Source organism: Lepisosteus platostomus, chromosome 12 (assembly GCF_059453375.1).
Source record: "Lepisosteus platostomus isolate fLepPlt1 chromosome 12, fLepPlt1.hap1, whole genome shotgun sequence".
Lineage (NCBI taxonomy): Eukaryota > Metazoa > Chordata > Actinopteri > Semionotiformes > Lepisosteidae > Lepisosteus > Lepisosteus platostomus.
Genome location: NC_142622.1, coordinates 19,918,793 through 19,943,951, shown reverse-complemented (window position 1 = coordinate 19,943,951; position 25,159 = coordinate 19,918,793). Strand labels below are relative to the sequence as shown.

Sequence of the window (25,159 nt, the reverse complement as noted above, 5' to 3'; positions counted from 1 at the left end):
AAGTTTCCCTTTAATTCAATAAGTGAATCAGTTTCTAACTCCTCCTTCATGATCTGTAGTGTAGTGGAGTTACTGGTACAGAATGGCTGCTTTTGGTGGCAACAGTACTTATCTTCAAGGCTGTTAATGTAAAGGCCTTTGTCTCCCTCTAGTGTTTGCGGCTAAGAACACCAGTAAACATGTTAGCTCTTGTAGTCAGGCTAAAGTTGTTCTCCTGGAAATTCATGTCTTTACTCCTATTTTTGCATGTACAATGACTTTTTCTTAAACAACTTAAGGGAAGAAGCCAGGATGATTTGAGTTTGTAGTACAATCCAAACACTACAAATTATTTTGTCAGCATTTCAACTTACTTCCATCAAACCTATGAGTGTCTCATATGTTAAATGGAACTTTATTGTCTGCATTTTTTCAGTTTTGACTAAAACTCCCAAAGTCCACAGATTTACTATTTCTGTCTCTAAATATATCATAGTTTGACTTTCCTTAATCTTAAAATTACTGCCCCTAACAGGCCAGAAACAATATGTGCTAAGTATTGCTTCCACATTGCAACCTTACAGGTGCGTAGCCAAAGTCATAGCCCAGTGTATCAGCACACAGTACAATACTGTCAGTCAGGGAATCCCTGTCACCACAGGTTTGCAGTGTAGCTTAGAATATCACAGGTAACCTCTCTGGTCCTGCCTGATATTCACACCGACTTGTTTCCCGGGCAACCAGTCTATGACCTTGCTTTATGAGAGCTAACAGGGGCTGGAATTCTGTGCCATGAGATGGAAGAGGTGCACAAATGAGCTGGGACAGACTGTAGTCGTGCAAGATGTTCAATGTGAATGGCATCATTGTTCCAGCACTAAAAGGCCCAGCACTTTTTGCACTCGAATGACCAAATGACCGTAGGCTGTTGATGCCTAAACTGTCCCAAACCTACTTTCCAGGTCTCCATTTCTGCATGCCAAAATATTTTTTTATCAATCTTTTTGAATTATTTAAAATTTGAGTTGCAACAGTTCTTGGTTACATGATTCATGTTGGTTTCAGCTTTTTGAGATGTGAAACAGACCCCCTGGTTTGTTTACACGTGCATTTGCACTTTTATTATCCATCATTTTGATGTCCCGTGAATAGGACAGAAGTCATTTAGGATAGGATGTTCCAGTGACCTTTTGCTGTGACGCTCCATGATGTAGCATCAATTCTTTAGTGCACAGTGGCTTGGGAGCCCAAATGTCTTCAAGGTCTGCTTTGGCTCCTGTTTTGGACCTTTTATTAGTGAAGGAAGGGCATACAGGACCAATACTCAGGTCCTCTTTATGCACTCAAGTGAACAACTCTTGATAGTGTGCTGTTCACCCACAAGGTCTCCGTCCTTCCTCGTACCCAGTGAAACTGGGACAGGCTTGAGGTACCATGGTTCCTGCAGTGTGAGAGAATAGTTATATCCCAGATGGTGACTTCTGAAGAGTGTTGAATACGACATAAATCATAGCAAATAAGATTTCCAAGACTGGCATTATACTGTATAAGGCTACTGCTGACTTTAAAGGCAGTGAATGGGCCTCAGCAATGACTGATTTGTTGCCTTGGGTTTTATGAATAAACACTTAGAGGTGCCGAGGAAGTCTTGATGTCAAGCAGCAGGTGTGTCTATTGGGTAGCTCTTGTTTTGCAGATGACAGGGAGCGTTTGAGCAGAGATTGTGGGGCACTTTCATCTTTATAGGCCAGAAAGCCGAAAAAGAAATTATATGCTTTGAACTGTTCTCAGCTGTTCTCACTTTTGTTGCTGAAGGCTCGCTGCTTCATTATACATTTCACATGGGTTTGGTTGTAAATGTGTTTGTATTTAGTACACATTAGCACTTTACTAACGGAGTGGTACTTAGACCAAGACATGTTATCCTCAGCACAGTACATCCATTTATACTGTACAAATGTGTACAGTTTACTTAGCAAATGTTTCCACACAGAATTAATGCTTTCATGTCATTTTAATAGTTTAAACCAATTTTATACACAAAGGGTCAGGTCTGACATTTACGCTTTTAAAAACACTGATTCAATACCTTGTGGCACAGTGGTTAATGATGCTGCCTTGCTGTGCTGGCCTACTTGGTCCAATTCTGGACTGTTGTTGGTGCTATTTGTATGTTCTCCATGTCTGCGTGTGGGTTGAACTGGCCTCTGGAAAAACTGGCCCTGGTGGGAATGTGTGTCTGTGTGTGACCTGTGACGGAATGACATCCCATCCGGGATGTATCCCGCATTTTGCCTATTGCTTACTGGGATAGGCTCCAGTTCCCCCATGACCTAAACTGGAGGAAGTGGTAAGAAAATGGATGGATGGATCATAATGTAGATCAGCGTTTTACTTGTATTTAGCTTGAAGCAACCTACTAAAATCAGTAAACGTAACTGAACTAAATTACCTTTTTAACACTGGGAGGCAAAGGGTCCCTGTTCTTTTAAATGTTATGGAGGGTCTGGGGAAGATGCTAAATATGTCAAGAATTAAATAATGGCAGATGAGCTTTAAGCTTTTAAGCATACCATTCCAGACGTCATCAACAATGATTAATTTGTACAATTACAGTAAAGTAAACAATGGAATGAAAATAATGAAAAAATGAATTCATCATCTTCTGGGCTTGTCGGCCTATCGGACGTATCAATTAAGGCAGTTAGGCTAATCCATCTTCAGATGGTGAAAAATGTCCCAGTACCCTGTGATTTATCGCTGGCCATCAATTAAACAGCGTCCAAGGATTTCAGCCAGCAGGGGTTGCTGTGGTGCCACACGGGAAGCCTGGAGTTATATTGTGGCCCAGAAGAGTGAGTCTGACACCTCACTCCACTCTGCCCGATTTTGAGAAAAGGAAAACAATTTCTTTGTGTCTGACATTCAGCTTTCAGCACACAAAGGAAGTGCCGTAACTCTGCTGCTTATCATTCACAGTGGGAAAGGCATGGGGGCAGAGGTCACACTGATGGAGAGGGTGATGGGTTAGGTGAGAGGATACATTGTGTTTAGATTGGTGCTTCAGCTGTATAACAGTCTAACACATAGGGCCAGCTCTTTGGCCAGAGGATAACTTCAGATCTATGATCCCTCTGTACTGCTTCATTCCATATTCGAAATGTTTGTTTTCGCTTTCAGCCAATTATCCTGTTTCCTGAGTCTCAGGAAGGCACTGATTTGAATCTGTTTCTCAATTTTCTCATGTATTTTAAATGCAAAATCAAATGTATGGTATATTTTCAAAATTGTGATTTCTAAAGGAGTTACAAAAGTCTTTAACAAGTTTAATGGTCTGTTTCACCTTGCTATAGGGTGGCTGACTTTTCATCAGGTTTGGGAAACATCATCCTTATGGGACACTTAACACAGTCCAGAAATTGCTGCAGTCTAAACTCTAGTCATTGAGAACATCATCACCACAATCATTGTGTGCTACCACCAGCTGAGAGGATGTTATGGTCTTCTCGGATTGCATAATACCTATAATGCTGATGCATAGTTCCACCTTCTCTAGTTTGACAAACCCTTGCAGATTGTAGAGATAAAATCACACTTTCAATGCAGAATCAAAAGGCACGTTTTGTGGATATAGTAGAACAAAACTTCTTCAGTCTTTGTGCGCAACAGATTTGGTCAAAATTTTTTAACATCTATACAAATTCCAGAAATATTCACTGGGATGAATAAAAAACTAAAAACTGTCTGATGGGGTAATGCTTGGTGGCCTCCATGGTTAAATATTCCTTAAAGAAAGGAAGTGGAGTTTTCTAGGTGTTTTCCTACAGTTTAGTGTTGCCGCAGGCAGCCAACCACACTGTTGAGTGAACATTGCTGGAAACTGTGTGGAAAAGCTCTGTATATACATCAGAAAATCACTCACAGACAGTTTATGAACTCCTTAAGAGTTTCATTAATTTCCAGACAAGATCAAATAAAGATTGCAGCTGTGTGAAAGTGCATTAGCCCTCCATCAGGCCCCTTTATTAAGCTTGCAGGGCCTGACAGGGACAGTGCAAGTGGACAGGCTGAGTCCTTGTCACTCTCTCTGTCTGTCACTCATTCCTAGCCCTACTCCTGCTTGTTCCTCGGGAACATGTCACTCTGCCTCACAGAGTCACTCAATTCAGCCCAGGGACAGTCGTGTTTTGTAATTTGTTTTTCACCGTCTCAGAAAAAAAGGAATTCTTATCCTTTGTGGAGCCACAAACTGAAATGAGGAAGACATGACGAAAGACCGGGGTCAAACTCAAGCCGTCACAATACTGTACATTCAAAGAAAGGAAGCAAGAGAAAAACAAAGCTTTCACTCAATATATTTGTTATTCAGAAAACGACTACTGTGCAAAAACAGAATTCTTTGCCATCATGTAACGGTCTCAGGAAAGTGAGTCACTGGAGAAGCATTTATCTTTCAACCATGAAATTGAGAATTAAACTACTCTTCTGAGAGTTAGATATGGAGAATGTACTGTACCATGGTATCTGTGCATGGTTACTATACTGTACCTTAACCTTGTGTTTGTTGTGGCATTTTATAGCTCTCACATGAAGTCACTGGGTTTTACGTATAGACCTGTCCAGTATGCTAAAACACACAGGAAACTACAAGAGACACAGGGTAATATTACCCTATAAATCTGCTAAAAGCACCATGGTGAGCTTAAAGTCTACATTACTGAGACTGGTAAAAAATATCAGATTATGTGCTGGAACTTGCCTGAATTCTCATGGCCTGTGATGGTAGGCAACAAGGTTAAGACAATTTAACACTCTGTAAGCAAGATTATAAGAGACACTTTGTCTTGGTCTGATATTTTTTAAATACAATTCGGGTGAAGAAAGTGCTAAACTACAGGTCTTTTGAGAAACCATGTACCAGAAAGTAGGCATACTTTTACATGTATCACATATACATCTTAATGTATCATAGTAAGGTTCTAAATATCCACTTTAAAATCTGGTAGTGCTGTTCCAATTAATATTATTTGGTTTTGTGGAATAAAAAATTGCATGCCATAGTTTGCCAGTTTATTATACAATACCATGTTTGCAACCCTTATACTTTTGCAACTGGGAAACAAAATGTCATGGTATTGTTAGTTATTTTTTTAAAGACATGCTTGCTGAAAAAAATTGTGAAAATAGAGGAATTAGTAATAAATCCATTGTTTGCAAACGTAGGCATGAAACTGAATTCAAACATGAAGCCATTTTGAGGCCCGTGCCTCCTAAAAGTCATAACTGCGTGTGGCATGTGTAAATTATTGGGTGTGTCCAGTAGCCAAAGGGAGAAGGCCTTTTCTTGGGTGTCACAAATTCACTTTTGCTCTTTAGATAGAAATGGATCCAGTGCTGTGGACCACAGGACTAGGACACCAGGTTCTTTATCCAGCAGGTTCTAAAGCCCTTAAAGGTGCTGATCTCAGACTATTTAATTATATTTAAGGTAAACAAGTTTAAGAGAAGATCTTATGTCAGTCTGTGAAACCTTTTATGTACATTCATTTATTTTTTGTATATTTAAAATACAAGCCATTCATTAGCATGGCTTTTATACATATACAATATTAAATAAAAAGCATCTCAAACATGAACGTATACCAATAAGGATGTCTGTTCATATTTTCCTAGCAGTTTCCTATGCTTTTTCACACTAAACTTCAACGCAGGGCCTTCCTGCGCAGCCCCGCATGTATCAGAGGCGCTCTGTCTCTCCGCCCCCCCACGCCGGCAGCCTGTGACGCAGAACTGCTGCTACGGCACGCCACTGGTGACTAAGAGCAGGGGAGCGGACGGAGGAAACGCTGGGCTTTTACAGCGGGTAAGCACCTTTTATTAACCTTAACAGCGACGATTTACACCGATGTCTCTGCTTTCAAGAGCACAGGGCAGCTTGCAGTGAATTCAGATCAAGCTATTTTGCCTGTACACCCCGTTTCAGCTGAAGTCGCTTTTTACTGGCTTTTTGGGCCTCTGCGATGCCGTCGTTTTTCGAGGCTGTAGGCTCGTTAGTCCCGCCCTTTACCTTTCTAGATTGGACAGACGGGTTGGCGGAGACTTCTCATTGGTTTAGCTTCCCGTCAGTCAGTTAGGGCCGTCTACCATAGATTCGAAGTTGGGGAAGTGTTTGGTCGTACTAGGGAAATACTTGCAGAGCAAGAGAAACTGGGGGCATGTTTGGGTTTTAAATGCATTTTGCCCTGGGGACACAGGGGACTATTGTCATACCGTCCCATGCTTTGGCTTTTGCTCAGTTTTAGTGTAGTTGCATGTAGGGAATGTGTAGTAGGGGTTGTTTTGAAAAGGAGAGCAGTCCGCTGCGCAAGTCGCTTCTTCGGCGATGGCGCCGTGCTCTCTTGAACATACTGCTGAACACTGTACGTGAAAGCTTATCCGTAGGAGTTTAAGGAGAACATGTTAAAGATTCCGTGCCTGGTGCCTAGTCGGGCTGTTAACAGGTAGACGTGTGGGTGAAGTGCTGTGCATTTGTTTTAGTGTTATATAAGTTTACTGTTGAGGCAGGGCAGTAAGCTGGCAGTGCACCGATATGCAAATGAGATTGTGCCTGTTGATTTGAACCGACCCGCTGAGGTTAGCAAGACTTGCTTCTTCAGGTGGTAACCGCCATAGTTGGGCATCGTGATTCTATAGGCGAGGGCAGTTGAGATCAGATAAAAAAAAAGTTCATTTAAAAGTCACATACCGTATTCTATTCTTCACATTCCTACTACTCATATTTTAATCTTTGAATTGGCTTCATCACTCTGTTCTCCTCCCCACTGATAGCTGATGTGTGGTGAGCGTTCTGGCGCACTATGGCTGCCGTCGCATCATCCAGGTGGATGCTGCACATTGGTGGTGGTGGAGGGGAGTCCCCATTACCTGTAAAGTGCTTTGAGTGGAGTGTCCAGAAAAGCACTATATAAGTGTAAGCAATTATTATTATTATTATTATTATTATTACTACTACTAATAATAAATTGTAAAGTTTTATCTGCGTACTGCACTAACATGGTTAGTGTGTGGCCTTTAAATGGTGGAGCTTAGTAGTTGAAATTCTTGCATTATCCCTTTATGCGAGAAACCCCTTTTAATTTTTTATACTTTGGCACTGACCATTGTAAATTAGTTCCACTTGCCGCTGCAACGTAGCACAAGAGTGATTATGTCAATATAGGTGCTCTCGGGCTGCAGCTTCACAGTTGACAAGACACAGCAAAGGCATCTGATGCAACTATGGAGCTCTTGCTGATAACCCTGCAGTCTTGCTGGTAGCTGGTTAGGAATTGCAGGGTGGCTAGGAACCTTGGTTAATTTCAATCCTGCAAACCCCTAAGTTGGTCTGCTAAATACTTGCCGCTCTGTAAACAACTAGCCCACATAGATTGTTGGGTAGCTTGATGATATGAAGACCACCTCCAGCCAGCTGTTAGAAGATACTGTGGTATCCATTTTGACAACATGGCTGGGTAGCTTGTTTTAGACTCCCACAAACCCAATGTCAAATAAAATAAAAAAGTGTTGCCTGTGCTTAAAACGCACAGCCCTGTTATTTCCGTTTGTGTTCTCTGTTTTGTGTTTTGTCATAGCATTTGAAGTGGTCCATTAGAATGACTGCCAGTGCATTCAAAGATTCTGAATACCTGAATCATGTCCACTCACAGTCTTCTTTATTCAAGGTTAACAGAATTCAGTTCTGTAAGCCTGTCAGGATATTTTTTAAGCATGAGAATTACTTTTCTCTGGGCTGATACCAGGGCAGAAACATGAATTTTTATATGGTGAGGCATAACTACTGCATTCTACACTGTTAGTATCTCTTGATTTTAATTGTACGCTTTAAACTTTATATCCTAGCATTGTTTGCCTTATTTCATTTTTATTCCCTTGCCATCCTCAGGTGATGCTTGGAACGATTTTTTTTTTAAAAGGTGGCATACTTAGTATTGAATACTACTTGTCTTGAATTGACTTGTCTATCTTGAATGTCATCTGTTAAGTGTTTGCCAGCCTAGAATGTCTTCTAAGGCGGTTCGAATTTCCTGTGGTCATGCACAGCCCAGATTTGACACAGTGATCTCAGGGCTGTAGACCATATCTCTAGTCAGTGCGGAGGTCTTTCCTTAGTAAGCTATTGGGAAGCTCTATTTCATGTTCTAAATCTTGGTATGGCCCATTTGTAATGCGCTGCTATTACTTTCGTATGCCACACTTATCTATATTGTAAATAATTTAGAAATTTAAATCTTTTCTTAACACTGTAAAAGACATTGGATCGTTTTATCATTAAGGCAACGATTAGTTTCTCAGTTGCCTAAGAATATACAGCAAAATTTGATACTGAAATTTGAAAATATTTTTTTTTCAGTGGTTTATAGTTTTCCTGTTTGTCTTTTGTTTCTATCCCTGAATGCTGTGAGGCTATACCAATGAGTAGATTAAGTGCAACCAGGCTGGTAATTTAAAGTGTTCCTCTTTAATATAGATTTCTACATTCATTGTCATTGTAATGGTGTTATTTATTCTCCAAGGGGACTCTGCATCTGTCTTGGAAGGAAGACTGCTCGAGCTTCCTGGAGGCAAATTCTGTCAGCAGTTTTCCTCAGCCTTTAAGTTTGGCAAATGGAATTTTTGTTCATTAGAAACATAGAACAATATTGGCACATTGAGTGTAATATTAAGTGACCTCTTTTCCTGTCCTAAATGAATTGAAGGCTATTCTTCTCAGAATCCAGGTGTGTTTTATCATTAGCCAGAGGGAGAAATAATATCAGCTATTCTTGATAAGTTGACTTTAAGTAGCACAGAGCATTCCCTAGACAGGTTGCAAAATCTGCAACCTTGCTTTTAGACAGCTTGTAAGCTAATATAATGAACTGCAGAAGGCTTCATTCTGATATTACACGTTAGTGCATCTGTATTGAAAGCACCAGCGTATGAACAAAGATTTCCTAAATTGTAATATGGCAAACTTATAGTACACTGTTACATAATTAAAAAAAGAAACAACAGAATTTGTAAATACAAATAACCTTGTCTCATTTAGTGGTGAAGACAGCACTGCATATATTTAACCATTGCTTTTTATTTATTTTCTGTGAAAGGTCCAGTAGAGAGCATATCAATGCAACTGACTTAAATCTGTTCTATAAAAAACAGCTTTACAGCTTCTTGTTTATTATCAGTTTATGTTTAACACTGCCATATTGAAGTGAGGAGAAAGTTCTGCCATATATATTGAAGTGTTTTTCACAAAAAACAAGTGCCTCAGGAGTTCCTTAAGAGGGTTCTTTAATGGCACGATTCTTTGTTTTTAATGAACCCCCCCCCCCCCAATGAAAGGTGTAAACTATTTTTTACGAGGTTAGTTTGAAAGAGCTGTTACAATAACTAACGTTTGTAGCAGTATTTTCTAAATGGCTTTTAACAACTTGGTTTAATGTTTTTTCACCTTTGGTAACAAATAAACCTCACATAATCCTTTAAAGCAATTTACAGCTGTGTTCTTAACTCTGATCTTTTTTTTGTGTGGAAAAATCCTTTTTATGCTTTTTGTTAGGATTTTTTTTATGTTATCCATTGTTTTAAATTTTCCGCTTGAACTTTGTACACTGTAGGATTAGTATGCTGTCTTTGTGTATGGTGTGTTATGGATAACACTGTGGACTCACTGCCTCCATGTGAAGACAGTCATCTGTGTTCATAGTGATAGTGGCCCACAAAGGGTTTCTTCAGTAGTTTGGGTGGTGGGATCTCATGTGATAGAGAAGACTGAATGTCACGCAGGACTCCGGATCAAAATACAAAGTGCATGAATGAAGTGAGATTCTTAGCCTAAGAATGGAAGTTGTAGGTATGATTTGTCCTCCAAACAAACTACAACCTGTGAATAGGGAGAATGGCTTTGAAAAGACGAACATCAGTATGTGCTCAAGGATGAAGAGCAGGTGAAAATCAGAGGAAATAAATTAACATGGGGTGAAGATGCTGATGTATTCTACAGGAGGGTAACTGTAATTCTCATTCTTTTTTGAGGTAGAGGATTTTTACTTGAGACTTATAATGACAGTCTTCTCAAACCTGTAGTGGTTTGGCTTTTCACTGTTTATCATGTGCCTATATGAGGAATTTTGCAAAAGTCATGCCGTTTTTCTGACTAACTCCTCAAGCATATTCACTTTCAGCATGTGCATGGCCCAGCTCACTACAGACAGGTGCAGCAGTCTCTAAATGTCTGTGGATCAGTTACAGGTTTCACAATTCCACCCCTGTGCAAGCCAGATACAGGCAAGAGCAAAGTGCCCTGCTATCTGCTTGATTACGAGAAAGCTCAGGTCTCATTTAGAGGCTGAAGTGTGGAGTACTGGCAGGATCAGCAAACAGATGTCTAAGGGATCTGTGCTTTTCAGTGACGTAGACTGGTGGGGGTGTTACTAGGGTTTAAGGGGCCTAATAACATACTGTACATGTTAGTGATCAGTTTAACACATAATGAGTTCATTAAGTCTGGGGTTGACACCTCTGCCCTTGGAAGCCTGTAAGGTGTTTCTTTCCTAAGGCTCTGTAAATTGATTTATTAAAACTGTGACTTGCTTTAGTGTTATATTATGTTATGATTCGAGGTTCTAACCGTTTAGAGCTAGTTTTTTAAAATCGGTCGTATGTACCAGAAATATCTGGTGTAAAGGTGATATATAAAACCTGCTGTACTGTAGCTGTCCAGGATCCGGATTGACCATCTCTGATCCGTAGCATCAAGCAATACTGAATGGGGGAGCTGAGTGGACAAATCAAGCAAACACATTTGTGCCTGTCACCCAATAAAGTCCTTGCCAATCTTTTGGTTATTTGTTCCTGTTCACTTAATCCACAAGCAACGGGAATCAAGATGCCATATGTCAGTGCATGCAGGGCTGCAATTGTGATAGGCCATCTTTAGAATGCTCCTCAGAACCTCTGAAAAAGCATAATATTTTATCTTTCATTGAAGGTTTGTGCTTTTTATGTAATCACCCACTCATTCACTTATTGGCACCATAGGTGGTGTATGATACCTGCATCAACTGGTGTTGTACTGTTTTCTTGGAGCCAAATGCCTTCAAAGTGAAGCGTGAGCCCTGGGCTTTATTTGTAGCATCAAGCCCCTGTCAGCATGCAGGCATTTCATGGTTTCAGATGTTGAGAAGGCTTATTTCAAGGACAGGTGGAATGACACGTAGCCAGCGCTGCTCTCCTGCATCAGAATTGAGGTCACCGGTGTCACTGGCCTCCACCAGCGCCTGAGGTGAAGAGCCGGCAGTGTGAGGCGAGGTAAATAAATCAGAAAAGACAAACCTGTCTCAGGGTGGGAACTTTCCGTGACAGCACATTTGAGGCAAAATCATACATGGTACTACAGCCCCCAAGATGGCTTTTTAGTTTCTTACAAGTTAAAGTTTATTGGTGGTATTTTTTATGAAATTTCCTGCCATTTGTGTTATCTGAAATTAATTTACATTGGCCTGTGCTGTCCATACAACAGCCTACATTTCTCATTATGTATGCATATGGTATGAATTTACCAGTAGAACAGTGTTTTATTGTTTTTTAACCAAAGAGCATACAATGTCACCTTTATTTACCTGCAGTAATTACATATACTCAGTATATGTAATTACTGCAGTAGCATCTTTTTATCAATAAGAGACTGCTAAGAACATAAAAGTTACAAACAAGAGGGAGCCCTTTAGTTCTTCTAGCTCATTTGCTTACCAGTAGCTAATGGGACTGAGGATCTTATTCAGCCATTTCTTGAATGACCCTGGAGTGTTGCCTGTTGAATCCTTGAATTCTCTGTTCAAAAGCTATACTTGAGTGCAGGAAGTGGGCTTTCTGCCGACATACTATTCCAGGATATTGAGAACATTACAACCTGGAGTGTTAACGCTTTAGTACAAATCTAAATTGCAGAAGTGTCTTGCATACAGTAAAATGTAAGTCTACATCTTCCCAGGTCTAATAAAAAAAACAACATTATTGTTATACATACATTTTTGTATTCACTTTAAAATTGTGATCAATATCAATTCGTTTTTTCCCCAAATTTTCAGCAACAATTCTGGAGTTTGTTAGAAAGTGATAAGTGTTTAACATGCAGTGTTTGGCTAACCAAGGAATCATAGCTGATTTCAGTTAAAAAATATGAATTTAATCAAAAGACAGGCGAAATGGGAAGTACAAAGAAAAAATGGAACAGGACAGAGTAAAGGACATCCACTAAAACAGAAGCATGCTCATAACATAATTTTCGCACCTGCCTGCACACTGTATCTGAGCAGCATTTTGTGTGAATATGTGAATGCACATAGTGTATAAGTGTTCTCGTGTTACAAAAGTGTGGCTTGAGGTTAAGTAGTTTGTAAATTATGGGTGTAGTTTTTTCCTCTTATTCTGGAAGTTTTTCTATTTGCTGGTGCATTAAAAGCTCATAATGTAAATAAGTAGCCAATCCACTAAGTCAGTGGTCTTTGACCCTGTTCCTGTACTGAATTGGTTTAGTTTTCTCTGTATTTTCAGTCTGTGGCTGAAGACCTCAGTAATCTTGACTAATAAGCTTGTTCTCCTGAGCAACAGGAGTGAACTTTAGCCCCAGGGTTATTAATCCACTCTACATGTACAGTGGCTGTTAAAAGTATTCACCCCCCCTTGGACTTTATTGTGTTACAATATGAAATCATAATGTATTTAACTGGGGGCTTTTGCTATTGATTGACAGATAACACTCTTTAATGTCAAAGTGAAAACAAAATTCTACAGATCTTCCTAAATTAATTATAAATAGAAAATAACAGATTGAATATTATGCAAGTATTCACCCCGTCTGAGAAAAAGATTTGGTAGAGGCTTATCTGGCAAAAAATTACAACCATAATTATTCTTGAGTTTCTACCAGCTTTGCATATTTGGACACTACAATTTTGCCCATTCTTGTTTGCAAAATTGCTTAAATTCTCTTATGTCCGATGGGAACTGTTGGCAGAGGAATTTTAAAATCTCCGGCCAGATTTTGGATTGGATTGAGGTCCAGGCTTTGACTGGGTAATTCCAGAACATTTAACTTTTTTCTTTTTGAGTCACTCCAGTGTGGCCTTGGTTGTATGTTTTGGGTCATTGTCCTGCTGGAAGATGAATCTTCTCCCTAGTCCCACGTGTCTTGCAGACTGCTGCACAATGTCCTCCAGGATTTCTCTGTCTTTGCTGCATCCGTTTTTCCTTCTATCTTCACAAGTCTTCCAGGCCCTGATGCAGTCAAACTTCCCCATAGCATGATCCTGCCACCACCGTGCTTGATGGTAGGGATGGTTTTCTCAGGGGGGTGATGTTCACTTTTACTCTTATTGAGTAAATAATAAACACGGCGCTTATTGTTGAGAGCAAAAAGATCAATTTTGGTCTTGTCAGACCATAGAATCGTCTTCCATTTGGTCTCAGAGTCTCCCGAATGCCTTCTGGAAAAGTGTAGTCGAGATTTGATGTGAGTTTTTTATCACTCTCCCAGGAAGCCCAAATTTGTGAAGCACTCAGGCAATTGTCACATCCACAGTTTCTCTCATCTCAGCCATGGAAGATTGTACATTTTTTTGAGCTGTCACAGGCCTGTTGGTGGCATCCCAGACCAGTGCACTTCTCACCTGGAAACCCAGATTTTGAGGACACACTGTTCTTCACAGTTTCACAGATGTGTCATATTTTCTACATTTCTTTATAATGGACTTTACTCTGCTTTGGGGGATATGTAAAGCCTTGGATATTTTCTTACAACCTTTCCCTGATTACTACTTTTCAGTAACCTAATCTCAGATTGACTTTGTAAGTTCCTTTGTCTCCATGATGCAGTTTTTGTTTGGAGCTGTTCTAATCAACTGTGGGCCCTCATAGAGATAGGTATATTTATCCCAAACTCCTGTGAAACACTCTAATTGCACATGACTGGACTCCATTCAACAAGTTATTTGGCTTCTAAATACATTTGTTTGTGTCAGAGCCTATTTATGTGTGTCATAGTAAAGGGGATGAATACTTATGAAATCACTTATTTTCTGTTATATATTTGTAATTAAAGTATGAGGATCTATAGAATTTTGTCAGTGTTTTGTGTCGATCAATGAAAAAAACATAAATACATTGTTATTCTATATTGTAATACTGTTAAATGTGAAACTCACTTCTCTAAATCATTTTGCTACAGCTGCCTGTCCCTTAATTGTTAGATTGATAAATATTTTAATCAATAGAGCAATTATGCATTGGTTACATCCCAGGGAAGGGAATGAGAGGGCCTCATGCTGATTGGCCATATAAACACTACGATTGTTACAATGGCACATATACAGATCCAAATGTTTTGATTCCAAACCAGTTGTCCATTTCAAATGTTCAACCTCATATAGAGATACAGAGATACAGGAGATACAGCTGTGTGTAGTACTGTATTTGTGTAAGTGAGACCCCACACCCTGTTTACACTAGATGGCAGCAAACTGCTGTGCTTCATCATGGGAATAAATGTCTGGTTTGCTATGTTGCGACCTAGTTGTGTGTTAGACAACAAGGCTGTGTAGCATACATGGACAAATCTATGGTTCAACTGCAGACATTTTCTTGGACTTATTGCATGAGCTCTATTAAAACTCACTATAATTAAACTAAATTAAAAGTATATCATATGGGGGGGATTCAATTGAGTGAACAGAAACTCAGAAACTTTGCTAAAAACTGTTATTCCAGTTTTTACATGAAAAGGCATTAAGTTGGATTAAGCAGTGTTGTGCTATAGAAACCTTTGAATCTTACTTTGGCTTCAATATACATATGAATTCCTAAGGCACTGGATCAGTTTTCTATTCCTTACTCATAAATCTACTGAAACACATATATTTTTTAACCAGAGTTTAAAGCCATATTTTAAACATAGAGAAATGTTACTTTGCATTTGTCACTATATCACTGCTTTTGCTGTTTGATTATTATATTATGTTTTGGCACCAAGTTGAATTTAAATCATGGTGAGGAATTTTATTTGCCTCACACATTTACCCAAGGCAACTTTAATGTTTACAGTAAAAATTAGCTGTGCTATATAAGTACAATTGAATTACACAAAGGTGTAAAAAAATTAATTTAGTAGTTCGCATAAGGTAAAATAGGAGTTTCCAGTGTAGGAAACGAGAAGCAAAGGGCTCTGCCAACCCTACAGTGTGGTGTGTCCAGTGCAATGGGACAACAACCCCCAGTTGATGTTAGATTGCAAGGTCTGGAGGAGCAGGATGAAAAGTCATGAGTGAGGTGCCCGAAATGGAGAGAGTTTCTCACACCAAAACTGAACTGAAGGATTTTACCCTTGTCTATTGGCACTGTTATTTTAGTCTCTTTCAGCAGTGAAGCATTTTATTTTGCTGTGTATTTCAGATTTAAAACCGATGCCGCCGTTGTTTTTTACACTAAACAACTTTCTCTGGACTGGTTCTATGAACAACAAGACTCAAAACACAACACCGTTGAGGGGTATTAAGTGTACCAGCATTTTCTAAGTGTGGAACCATTGAGCATTAATCGTGCTGAACATCTGTACTTTATTGGTGCACATGCCAAAGAAAAGGCGAGACGTAAGGGAAAGTCACAAAAACGTAAAAATTTAAACTATTTATCCAAGGTGCTGTAGTTAGGTGCATTTGGTTAGAAGGCCTGCGGTTAACCTGTCAGGTAAGAGGGTGACACACCCACTTGACTTGTAACATAGAGGAGGCTATACTGTATCTTTGGGACATTGCTAATTTTGCCTACATTTATATTCAAGTACTTAGCCAGAAGTCTCAAAATCCAGACTTGACATGTGAGATATTAATATGAAGAGAAAAGAGGGGGCAGAAGTAAAAACCCAGAGGTTACTGAACATCTGTTGTAGTCTGTGAAGTAGAGGTTTGAGTTAACCTTATCCTAATCCTTTGCCAAGCATTGTACTCTGGAATGGGTTAATGAATGTCTTATTTGTGTAGTTTAAACACTGTTGAATACATGTTTGAGTTATATCCTTTTGTCTTCTCAGGAGTCCACATTGTGTTCTAGGAAAGTTTGAATAATTACTTAAATATATAATAATAACTGTAACAGTTATATTTTGATCAAACACATGTAAATCATTTTTAATTTATGAATGTATTTTTTTTTCATTTGTAGCCTGTAGATAAATAATATTTTTGATTCACATATTATTTGTTGTTATACTGTTTTGTAATGAAATTACAGGAGATGTTTGTTTTCTTTACTTGATGTATATGTAATATAAGTGTGTTTTAGTAGCTCAGGTGCTTCTCTGGGGAAAACATACCCTGCTGTATACTACTATCACAACTTGTTCCAGAACTAAATATTCTGAAGTCCTTATGGAATTGTTTCAGAAAGTCTTTAAAGAGTATTAGACTTTTAAAGTGTTTTTTTTTATTTATGCTTTGTCAACATCCTTGCAGAATGTTCACAGGCTATGTTAAGCTGTTTTATGAACCCCTAACATTTCACCGTGGCTGTTTTACCATTAGTTTTGGCACCTTGGAATAAGGAATGTTTTAAATTGTTGGTAGAAACCAGTTTTATTGGTTCCAATGCTGTATTACCAACATAGATTTTCCAAATCGGATTGACTCAGGAATGATGCTTGAATCAGATGTTTAAAACAATGTCTACCCTTATTGTACTCGTGTCTACAATTTTCATGTTTTACTTCTTATTTATTGGCAGATTGGATCACCCCTTTAAAATCCTGGAAATTGTGCACATACAAATTAATGGATAATCAGAAGAGTTCATCATCTGAAGAAGGAAAAGGTGTTGGACGCTCTGAAAAAAGTAACCAGATGGTTAAAGAGTCAAACAATAAAAGGAAATTAAGAACCGGTAAGGATGTGCTTGAAGGTGGCGGGGATGGCAGTGAGACCAAAGCTGAAGATCAAGATTGTGGAGGCTCCCAGGCCAAAAGAACAAGGTCAGAAGAAGACAAGGACCCTGGGAAGAGTGAGAGCTGTGAACCTGAGAATAGGCAGGGAGAAGGAAAGAACGATCAAGCCACTGCTGATGGTTGCACGTGTCCCCACTGTCATTTTCTGGCTAAAAATCCAGTTGCGTTGAAAGTGCACATGAAAAGAAAGCATTCTCGTAAGATTCCTAAGCAAGTGGTAACCACAGGTGCAAATAAAGAAAGCAGAGCTAAAAAAATACTGTCTGGGAAAGGAATTGAAGATCTTGGCAAAGTGGAGGGCGAGATATCTGAAGCATACAATGAGAATAGCTGCCCTCAGTGTAGCTTCAAGGCAGAAAGTGCAGTCCTATTAGAGGAGCACATTAAAGTCAAACATAAAGACGTTTCTTGTGCTGCTGGTGGTATGGGTATTCAGGCTCATCAGATTGAGAAAACCAATTTGCAGAAACAAAGCATTACAACAAGAGCGCAGATAAAACGTTTGATCTGCAAAAGTCAAGAAATGGAGGCACTTGATCGTACAACATCAGAAATAAAAGGTGCAATGAAAAAGACTGACCATGCTACTGGTCAGTCTGAAAGCAGTAAAGAAGTTCTATTGGAAAATGAGGAAAACAGAGATTCTGACATGGAAATAGTCGATCAGACTGTTGCATTGGAAAATGAAAATTCTCCAATGAAAAGCAAAGGGAATGAACAAAGCTGTTCAGGGAAGGAGATGCTGAATCCTACACAAATCCTTATGAACATGGTTGAATTAACACCCGTTTCCTCTAGTATAGAAGATAATGGCAAAAATTTGAAAGAAAGTGAATCCAAGGGCATTGATAGTGCTGACAATGGCAGCACAACACAACATACAGATGCAACACTCAATAAAGATTTATTTTATGTAGGAGCTACACCTGAAATGAATGTGGAGAGTGCTGAAGCTCACCACAATTCTGAACCCATCACAGATTCCCTCCTTCGTAGTACAAATGAAGGCATCAACAGCAATGTAGAGGTGCAACTGAATGCTGCAGAAATAAGTGAAGACCAAGAATCATCTGTTTGCCAGGTTACTGCAGACTCCAAAACTGACAAGCGTAGAGTGAAAGCAAAGTCTGATAAAAAGTCTCAGCCCACATGTAACTACTGTGGGAATGGATTTCGTGACAAGCAAAGCCTAGTTATGCATGTGAAAAGGCGCCACACGAAAGAAATGAGCTTCTTCTGTGAGCCTTGTACTTATGCTTGTGTGGCTAAGGGTGATTATGAAAAGCACTGTCAGAGCAACAGACATAAAACAAAGACCTCAGAGATTAGCAGATACTCAGGTACACCAGCCCAGGTGAGCAAAGCCGAGAAGCAGAAAGACACATTTGAGATAGAAGTCCAAATACCGAGAGAGAACTCCAAACCTACTGCGACCCAAGTTGCTGCTGCACATTTGCTGAAACGTTCAGCAACCACCAGGGGTCAGCTACAGTGTAAGAGCTGCATCTATAAAACTAGCTCCTCAACAGTGCTATTGAGACATGTTCGCCTGAAACACTCAAAAGAGTATCACTTTCGCTGTAAAGTGTGTGATTATTACACAGTCAGTTCCGAAGGGATGGAAGCACACATCGCCAGAAAGAAACACGCAGAGTTGGCTCAGAAAGAAAACCTTGGCTCTTCCTTTGAAGACTCTGTTGAGGAAGTCTGTGTGAATACTTCAGATGTTCAGAAAACCTTAAAGAAAGACATTTTGCCAAGTGAAATCCAAGCAGGAGAGCAGCTGCCTGATCCTGCAGCAAAATTAACATCTGAAGAAGCAATGGGAAACATAGATGAAACTACTGAGGTTGGTCGAAGTAAAACAAAAAGAGGTCGACCAAAAGGATGCACCTCAACATCTTGTAACTACTGTGGACTGATAGCATCCAGTGCTACTAACCTTAGTGTTCACATAAGACGGAGGCACAGCCGCCAGTACAGTTATGCTTGTAAGCTCTGCAACTACTACTGTGTAACCAAAGGAGATATGGATCGTCATTGTGCTACTAAGAAGCATAAGAGCCGTGTGGAGTCAGTCAGAAATATAAACCCAGAGGATGACCAAGTTTATCCTGATGGAGTGGTGGAAGTTCTGAACAATGGACAGGCTGCAAGTGTTGAAGTCCAAGGGGATCATGTCAGTGAGGCAGCAGCAATGGAGGCCGAAATCCAGGAAGAAGCCATTTTGAAACCATCGGAAGGAGAGAGTGCCATTGAAGGAGCCGTAGCAAGCATTCCTTCACATAATGAGGACAGTGTGGAAAATCTGACAGGTCCTGAGCAAGTAGAGGTGGTCGGAGATGAGCCGGACCCTGAGAGTGCTGTTCAGAGAAAAAGCAAATACGATTCGGTTAACTCTTGCACTCACTGCAGTTTTGTTGCTCATTCCCTTTCATCTCTCGATCTCCACATTAAGCGCAAGCATACCAAGGACTTTGAGTTCTACTGCATGGCCTGCAACTATTACGCTGTCACTCGCAGAGAGATGACAAGACACGCAATGACAGAAAAGCACAAACAGAAGAGTCAAACTTATTTGGAAACTGCCAAAAAAAATGAGAAGGACCTGGTTCGGGCACCTCCTGAAACACCTACACAAAGCGAAGGAGATGTTGAAAGTCATGAAACATCTCCTGTGGAAAGTCTTAGTGTAGAAAATGGCATGTTAAAGCATACTGAGGAAAGGCAGAGAGGAAACAACACTTCAGAGAATGACGAGACCTGCAGTGGGCAAGATGCAGAAATGTCTGACTTAAAAAGTGACAGCTTGAATCATAACTCTGAGACTAACCAAGTGAATGAAGAAAATGCCAAAGTTAACATGAGTGAGGATATAGTGCTGAGTCAGGATAATGCAGACAAACTACTTGATGTTAGTTCTGAAGCTGCGGAGTTGAAAGACAGCCAAGGACCGAGCCTAGAGGTGACACAGCTGAGCAAATCGGTAAAAGATGACATTCGAAGCAAAGCTTCGCAGGAAATTGTTATGGAGAAGGAAGTGGAAAAGGAGAGCTTGCTTCAAGCAGACAATGATTTCGCAGTTGAGGGCTTACCAGAAACCAGCACTGATCTGGAGGCCACTGATGGTGGCAGCGCCACTCCTTTGCCTTCCAAGCAATTAGTCAGGGCGATTCCATTCGATGCGTGCATTGTTCCTCTCAAACCCAGTTCTGATTCTGAAACCGCAGATAACGATGCCAAACAGTCGTCAGAAAGAAGTGCTCTCAGCAGTTACCCGAGCGCTTGCAGCTCGGAGAAGGAAGTTAGGAAGAGAAAGAAAGCAGATGGCCCCACACGCAATGAGAGCGTGCGCATTCGCTGCGAAGACTGTGGCTTCATGGCCGATGGTCTGAGCGGGCTAAATGTGCACATATCTATGAAGCATCCTTCTAAGGAGAAGCACTTTCACTGCCTGCTCTGTGGGAAGTCCTTCTACACAGAGAGCAACCTCCACCAGCACCTGACGAGTGTCGGGCACCTGAAGAACGAGCAAGCCAGCATAGAGGAGCTGCCCGAAGGGGGAGCCACTTTCAAGTGTGTTAAGTGCACCGACCCCTTTGAGACCGAGCAGGAACTCTTCATGCACATCAAAGAGAAGCACGAGGAGCTGCTCCGGGAAGTGAACAAGTACATCCTGGAAGACACGGAGCAGGTCAACAGGGAGCGGGAGGAGAACCAAGGCAACGTCTGCAAGTACTGTGGGAAGGTGTGCAAAAGCAGCAACTCCATGGCGTTCTTGGCTCACATTCGCACCCACACAGGTACGTGACCTTCCGGAGAGACAGTAAGTTCAAACCCTGATCGTGATACACATGGGAGACAGGATTAGATCAAATTCTGGGCTGGGCAAACACCTGGCGTGTTCATGATTAATGTAAACAATACAATATGCATTCAGTATAATATTGTCTATAAACACAAAATGGGAGATTTCTGTTTGGCATTTTGGTTTTATAGTTTATATACTTTATATTTTTTATAAATTCATATATTTTTTTCTACCTGCATGCAAAACCTTACACTTGTCTATATTAAATGTCATCCACATTAAAGTTGTGTCAGTTGTAATGCGCATACACTCTCATTCAGTTTGTATGCATTTACAGTTGCAAGCAAGGGGGAATTTGAGGTAATATATTCATCTAAATTGCTGTCATTTTGGTGATTTTCCCCTTTAAATAAAACTGTCCTTTATCCGTGAGTGTGACATTGACTTCCTGGACAAATGGTTTTCTTTCTGAAGCCGTAGGTTTGCTCTGAATTACAGCTGATTAGGCTAACTATTGTAACTTCTTTACTTTAAGAAAAAAAACTGAGCACTTGAGTAAGATGCTAATGGACCTCAGTTTAGGATTCTTTATGCAGTGTCTGGTCAGGACATGTGGCTTATAATTGATGTGTCCATTACTTGAATTCTCTTGTAATTATAGTCAATAAGTCTTGTAAATGTGTTAAAGCTCACTAAAAGCACAAGAAATCCGAAAGAGAGTAAGGCTAATAATTTAAGATAATCAATGTAGGCCTTTCAGCACTTAATTTCCCTTGTGTGCTGATAGCTGATCATTCTTAATCCATTAAGATTTATTTTGTCGTTTATAATGCAAAATAGGTTTGCACTGGTCACTTGTACCATTTCAGAATGTCCAGCAGGTTAAGAGCTGAATGTATCCCATTACTCTTCCTTGACTATATGTATTAATTGCTTTTAAAATCAACTTAATGCAGAAACGAGAAGTGAGGTAGCCATCAATAACCGTCTGTTTGGTTCTCCAGACCCGTGCTAAAATTTACACCCACTGCCTTTCTTAGCTCAAATTTTTTAAAATTTGACTTCATACCAGTCTTGTCTGAGTGGACTGGATGAATAAGATGAGTTACTTTCATAGACAGGTGAAAGATTTCGGCTTTAGTATTTGTGTCCTTTTTAGACATTTTCCCCAGTTCCATGCACTCGTCTCCACAGAGGTTTGAAGTCAAACCCTTCTGAGGTCTTTAACATTTTACTTTCTTTACTTTCTTGGCAATAGCCTGCTAAAGACAGACTATTTTGTCCCTCTCCGCAGTGTCAAAACAGCTGTAGGTTCAAAGTTCTGTTTTAGTATTTCTTTAGTTTTATGTGGTTGATTCCTTATTAAGCATTTGCTACTTAGTGTTATAGTGTGAATCATTCCTGTCAAATAGCACACACACCAAGAATAGCTATAGTTTTCTATAAAATAAGCCAGAGAGTAAAACGTTATAACAGCTGTACATTATTGGAAAAAACAATAATTTTCCTAGTGTATGATACTGGCTCTTTCTGATGTTGTTTTGCAATCGCAGCTAGAATATTGTTCCACAGAGAAAGTGGTCTTCAGTTGCAACTACAGTTTGTGACACACAACCTGATATTGAACTGAAGTGTATGTAATTACATACACTGCAGTATGTAAAACAAAAGGATTTCTTTCTATTTATTTTATATAATAATTCTTACATATTTGTTTTCTGGGTTAATTCATTTGTGAAGGGTCACATTGATCTCTAACCTTAGTGAATTGTTGTAGAAACAAGAGAAATCAGTATCTTGAAAACCTGCTGTGCAAACCCTGCAGTTTTTTCTTCTCACCACTCTGGGCTTGGCTCTGCTCTTGCTATCTTTTCATTAGGGAGATTTCACCCTCATCCTCGTTAATGGTTGAAGTATACTTTCCTTGTAAGCTTTTTCTAGAGTTTGTCTTGTATCATTGAGCAGAGCCCACAATAGTTCAGATTTACCTTCCCAAAAGTGGGACCAGTGTTAAAGTATTAATGTTGCCAATGCTTATCTGTGTTTAAGTAATTCTTAGGTTGTGATATGCTGGTGAATCACAAACATGTCACATTATTTCCTTTTCACTTCTCGCCACTATCGGCTCTTCTGTTCCTTAAACTGTGATGAAACTGTACTTAAGGATTTTTTTAAATCATAGTACAGTACATACTACTTTACAGTGAAATATATTAAGAATGCTGTGAAGGAAAAATGAGAATAAATAGAATAAAAGATCAGAAATTCTAGAAAATGTCTTAGTATTTCTGGGTCTAATTTCAAATGTGAAGAATTCATATGACCAAATTAGATGACAGTACTAATTTAACATGACACTGCGTTACCGTTTATTCAGTTTTACGGAACTCGTTTAAGTGGAATGGAGTTTCTTAATTTGATAAGATGTGAAGGCTGTTAGATGTAATGTCTTTCTTTTTTGGCATTTTAAACATGTGGAAGTGACGGGATCCAGCCATTCCTGCTGTACTTGATAGTCTACCCTTCTCCACCTTGCAAAGAGAATGGACAAATTAAGAGATTTGGTTTCAGTGCTGCTCAACTGTGAAATATGTGTCCATTTCTGGGCCTTGGTCACAGTGGGTACCTTTCAATCTTTGTTAGTACATTAAAATCCACTGTGTCGTTCTTAAGCTTTCTGCAAGTGAACCATACTTGAACACATTAGTAATCCACACATGTTCTAAATCAGATCAGCACACCTTTTTGGGAAATGTAACTATTATAATATAGCATTAGAAATGCATCCTGAGTTTAGGGAGCAATTCCATACCTATGGAACATGCCAGTATTGTTATTTTGTGCTGTGATGTAGTGATGCCACACGTTGTTATGCTGCTAAGCTGAGACAAGCACCCACTTTTTGGGGTCCTTGGAGCTAATGACTCCACAAGAGCACAACACGAATTGATGAATGGCTGCTATTGCCAATTGCTTCTTCTTGTAGACATCTGAAGTTTACTGATTTATTAATGACAATAATTGGGAATAAACCTCCCTACACGTAAGCAGAGTGATTAGCGTTATGATGATGGAGCTGCTCCTGAACTCCCAGAATTGATTTTGGTATTCCGCCTGACCTTTTAAAGCTGATTGCGAAGCAGAGTGGTGTGGGGATTGCAGGCCATGAATATAGTGCTGATCTTCAGGATGATCGTGGTGGCTCTGGACAGGCAGGAGACAGTGGAAGACTCAGGCAAGACTGCAGGGTCTTGCACTGGAGACCAACCATGCTTCAGTGTCTTCTCTTATTGTTTTTCATGGTCATTTTTTAATTAATCTCACAAAGCAGATCAAACTAACAAACTACTGCACTATAGAAAAGTTCTAGTCCCTAATTCAAAAACATGTAATAATATCACACCTATGAACAAATAATAATCACAGGTATTTTTCCATTTATATTGAGTATATATGACAAACACTTAAAATTGTATTCTTATAAGTATGTTGTGCTTGAAAAGGATTATTTTATCAATTTGCATGACCACAGGAACAACGAATATGTTGCTTGCATAAGGGCTTATTTGTTTTTTAGATAACATTGATTTTTTACAATAAAATAGAACGTTCTTAAGTTCCCTTTGGTGTGATTTGTATTAATTTATTTCTGTGTTTTCCGTTCAGGATCAAAGCCTTTCAAGTGCAAACTCTGCAAATTTGCCACGGCCCAGCTGGGTGACGCTCGGAATCATGTCAAAAGGCACCTTGGGATGAGGGAATACAAGTGTCATGTCTGTGGGTAAGTATGGTGACATTCTGTTCATTGTGAATGGGAAAAATGTAATTAAAACAGGGTATGAGGTGTTAAAAAGTCTGAATTTTACATTCCACCAGCACTGAAATTATACTCGCGGAGCTTCTTTTCCATTGTTATGGTAAATTTTTTAAATACAGTTATGACATTTCTTCTCCCACTCCTAAGCCTTGTGCTGAAAATGAACAATTTTGCAGGCTCCAGGGTCAATCTGAACCTGCAATCTGTAAATTGACTAAATTACAGGATGTTCATTCATGTTGCCAAGGAGAACTATAGATTTCATAAATGGGTGTGGAAAAAAATCTATAATTTAGCCTTTACCCAAGAAATATTTAATAAACTGTTTACACTTCTGTTTTTCTCAAGGTTAGCTGAAGCGCATTTGTGTGCCTCAGTTCTTATTTGGTGTGATGATAACAAACAAGGCAAATAAATCCGGGTTTTAGAGAGAAAGCAGAAGGCTGTTCTTTCACCCTCTGTTCTCTGTGTGCGTTGTGGCCGTGTCTGAAATGCTGTCAGTCTGCTTTGTTTTCACTCG

At 39.6% G+C, this 25,159-nt stretch overlaps 2 protein-coding genes across 3 annotated transcripts in view; one reads left to right on the top strand and one right to left on the bottom strand.

Annotated features, from left to right (window-relative positions):
- The window catches only part of LOC148651237 (uncharacterized), a 126,314-nt gene that overhangs the window by 70,660 nt on the left and 30,495 nt on the right, over positions 1-25,159 (bottom strand). The gene's annotated exons all lie outside the window — the stretch shown is intronic.
- LOC148651236 (zinc finger protein 407-like) overlaps positions 5,745-25,159 on the top strand; it is a 226,718-nt gene continuing 207,303 nt past the window's right edge. The window contains exons 1-3 of one of the 2 annotated variants that reach the window (XM_088601298.1): positions 5,745-5,842; positions 16,795-20,814; positions 24,489-24,603. In XM_088601298.1, the coding sequence (XP_088457424.1) occupies positions 16,842-20,814; positions 24,489-24,603 (4,088 nt within the window). In that variant the 5' untranslated portion in view covers positions 5,745-5,842; positions 16,795-16,841. Of the gene's footprint in view, positions 5,843-9,269; positions 11,332-16,794; positions 20,815-24,488; positions 24,604-25,159 lie in introns of those variants that run through there. The other variant, XM_088601299.1, reaches the window with a different exon arrangement.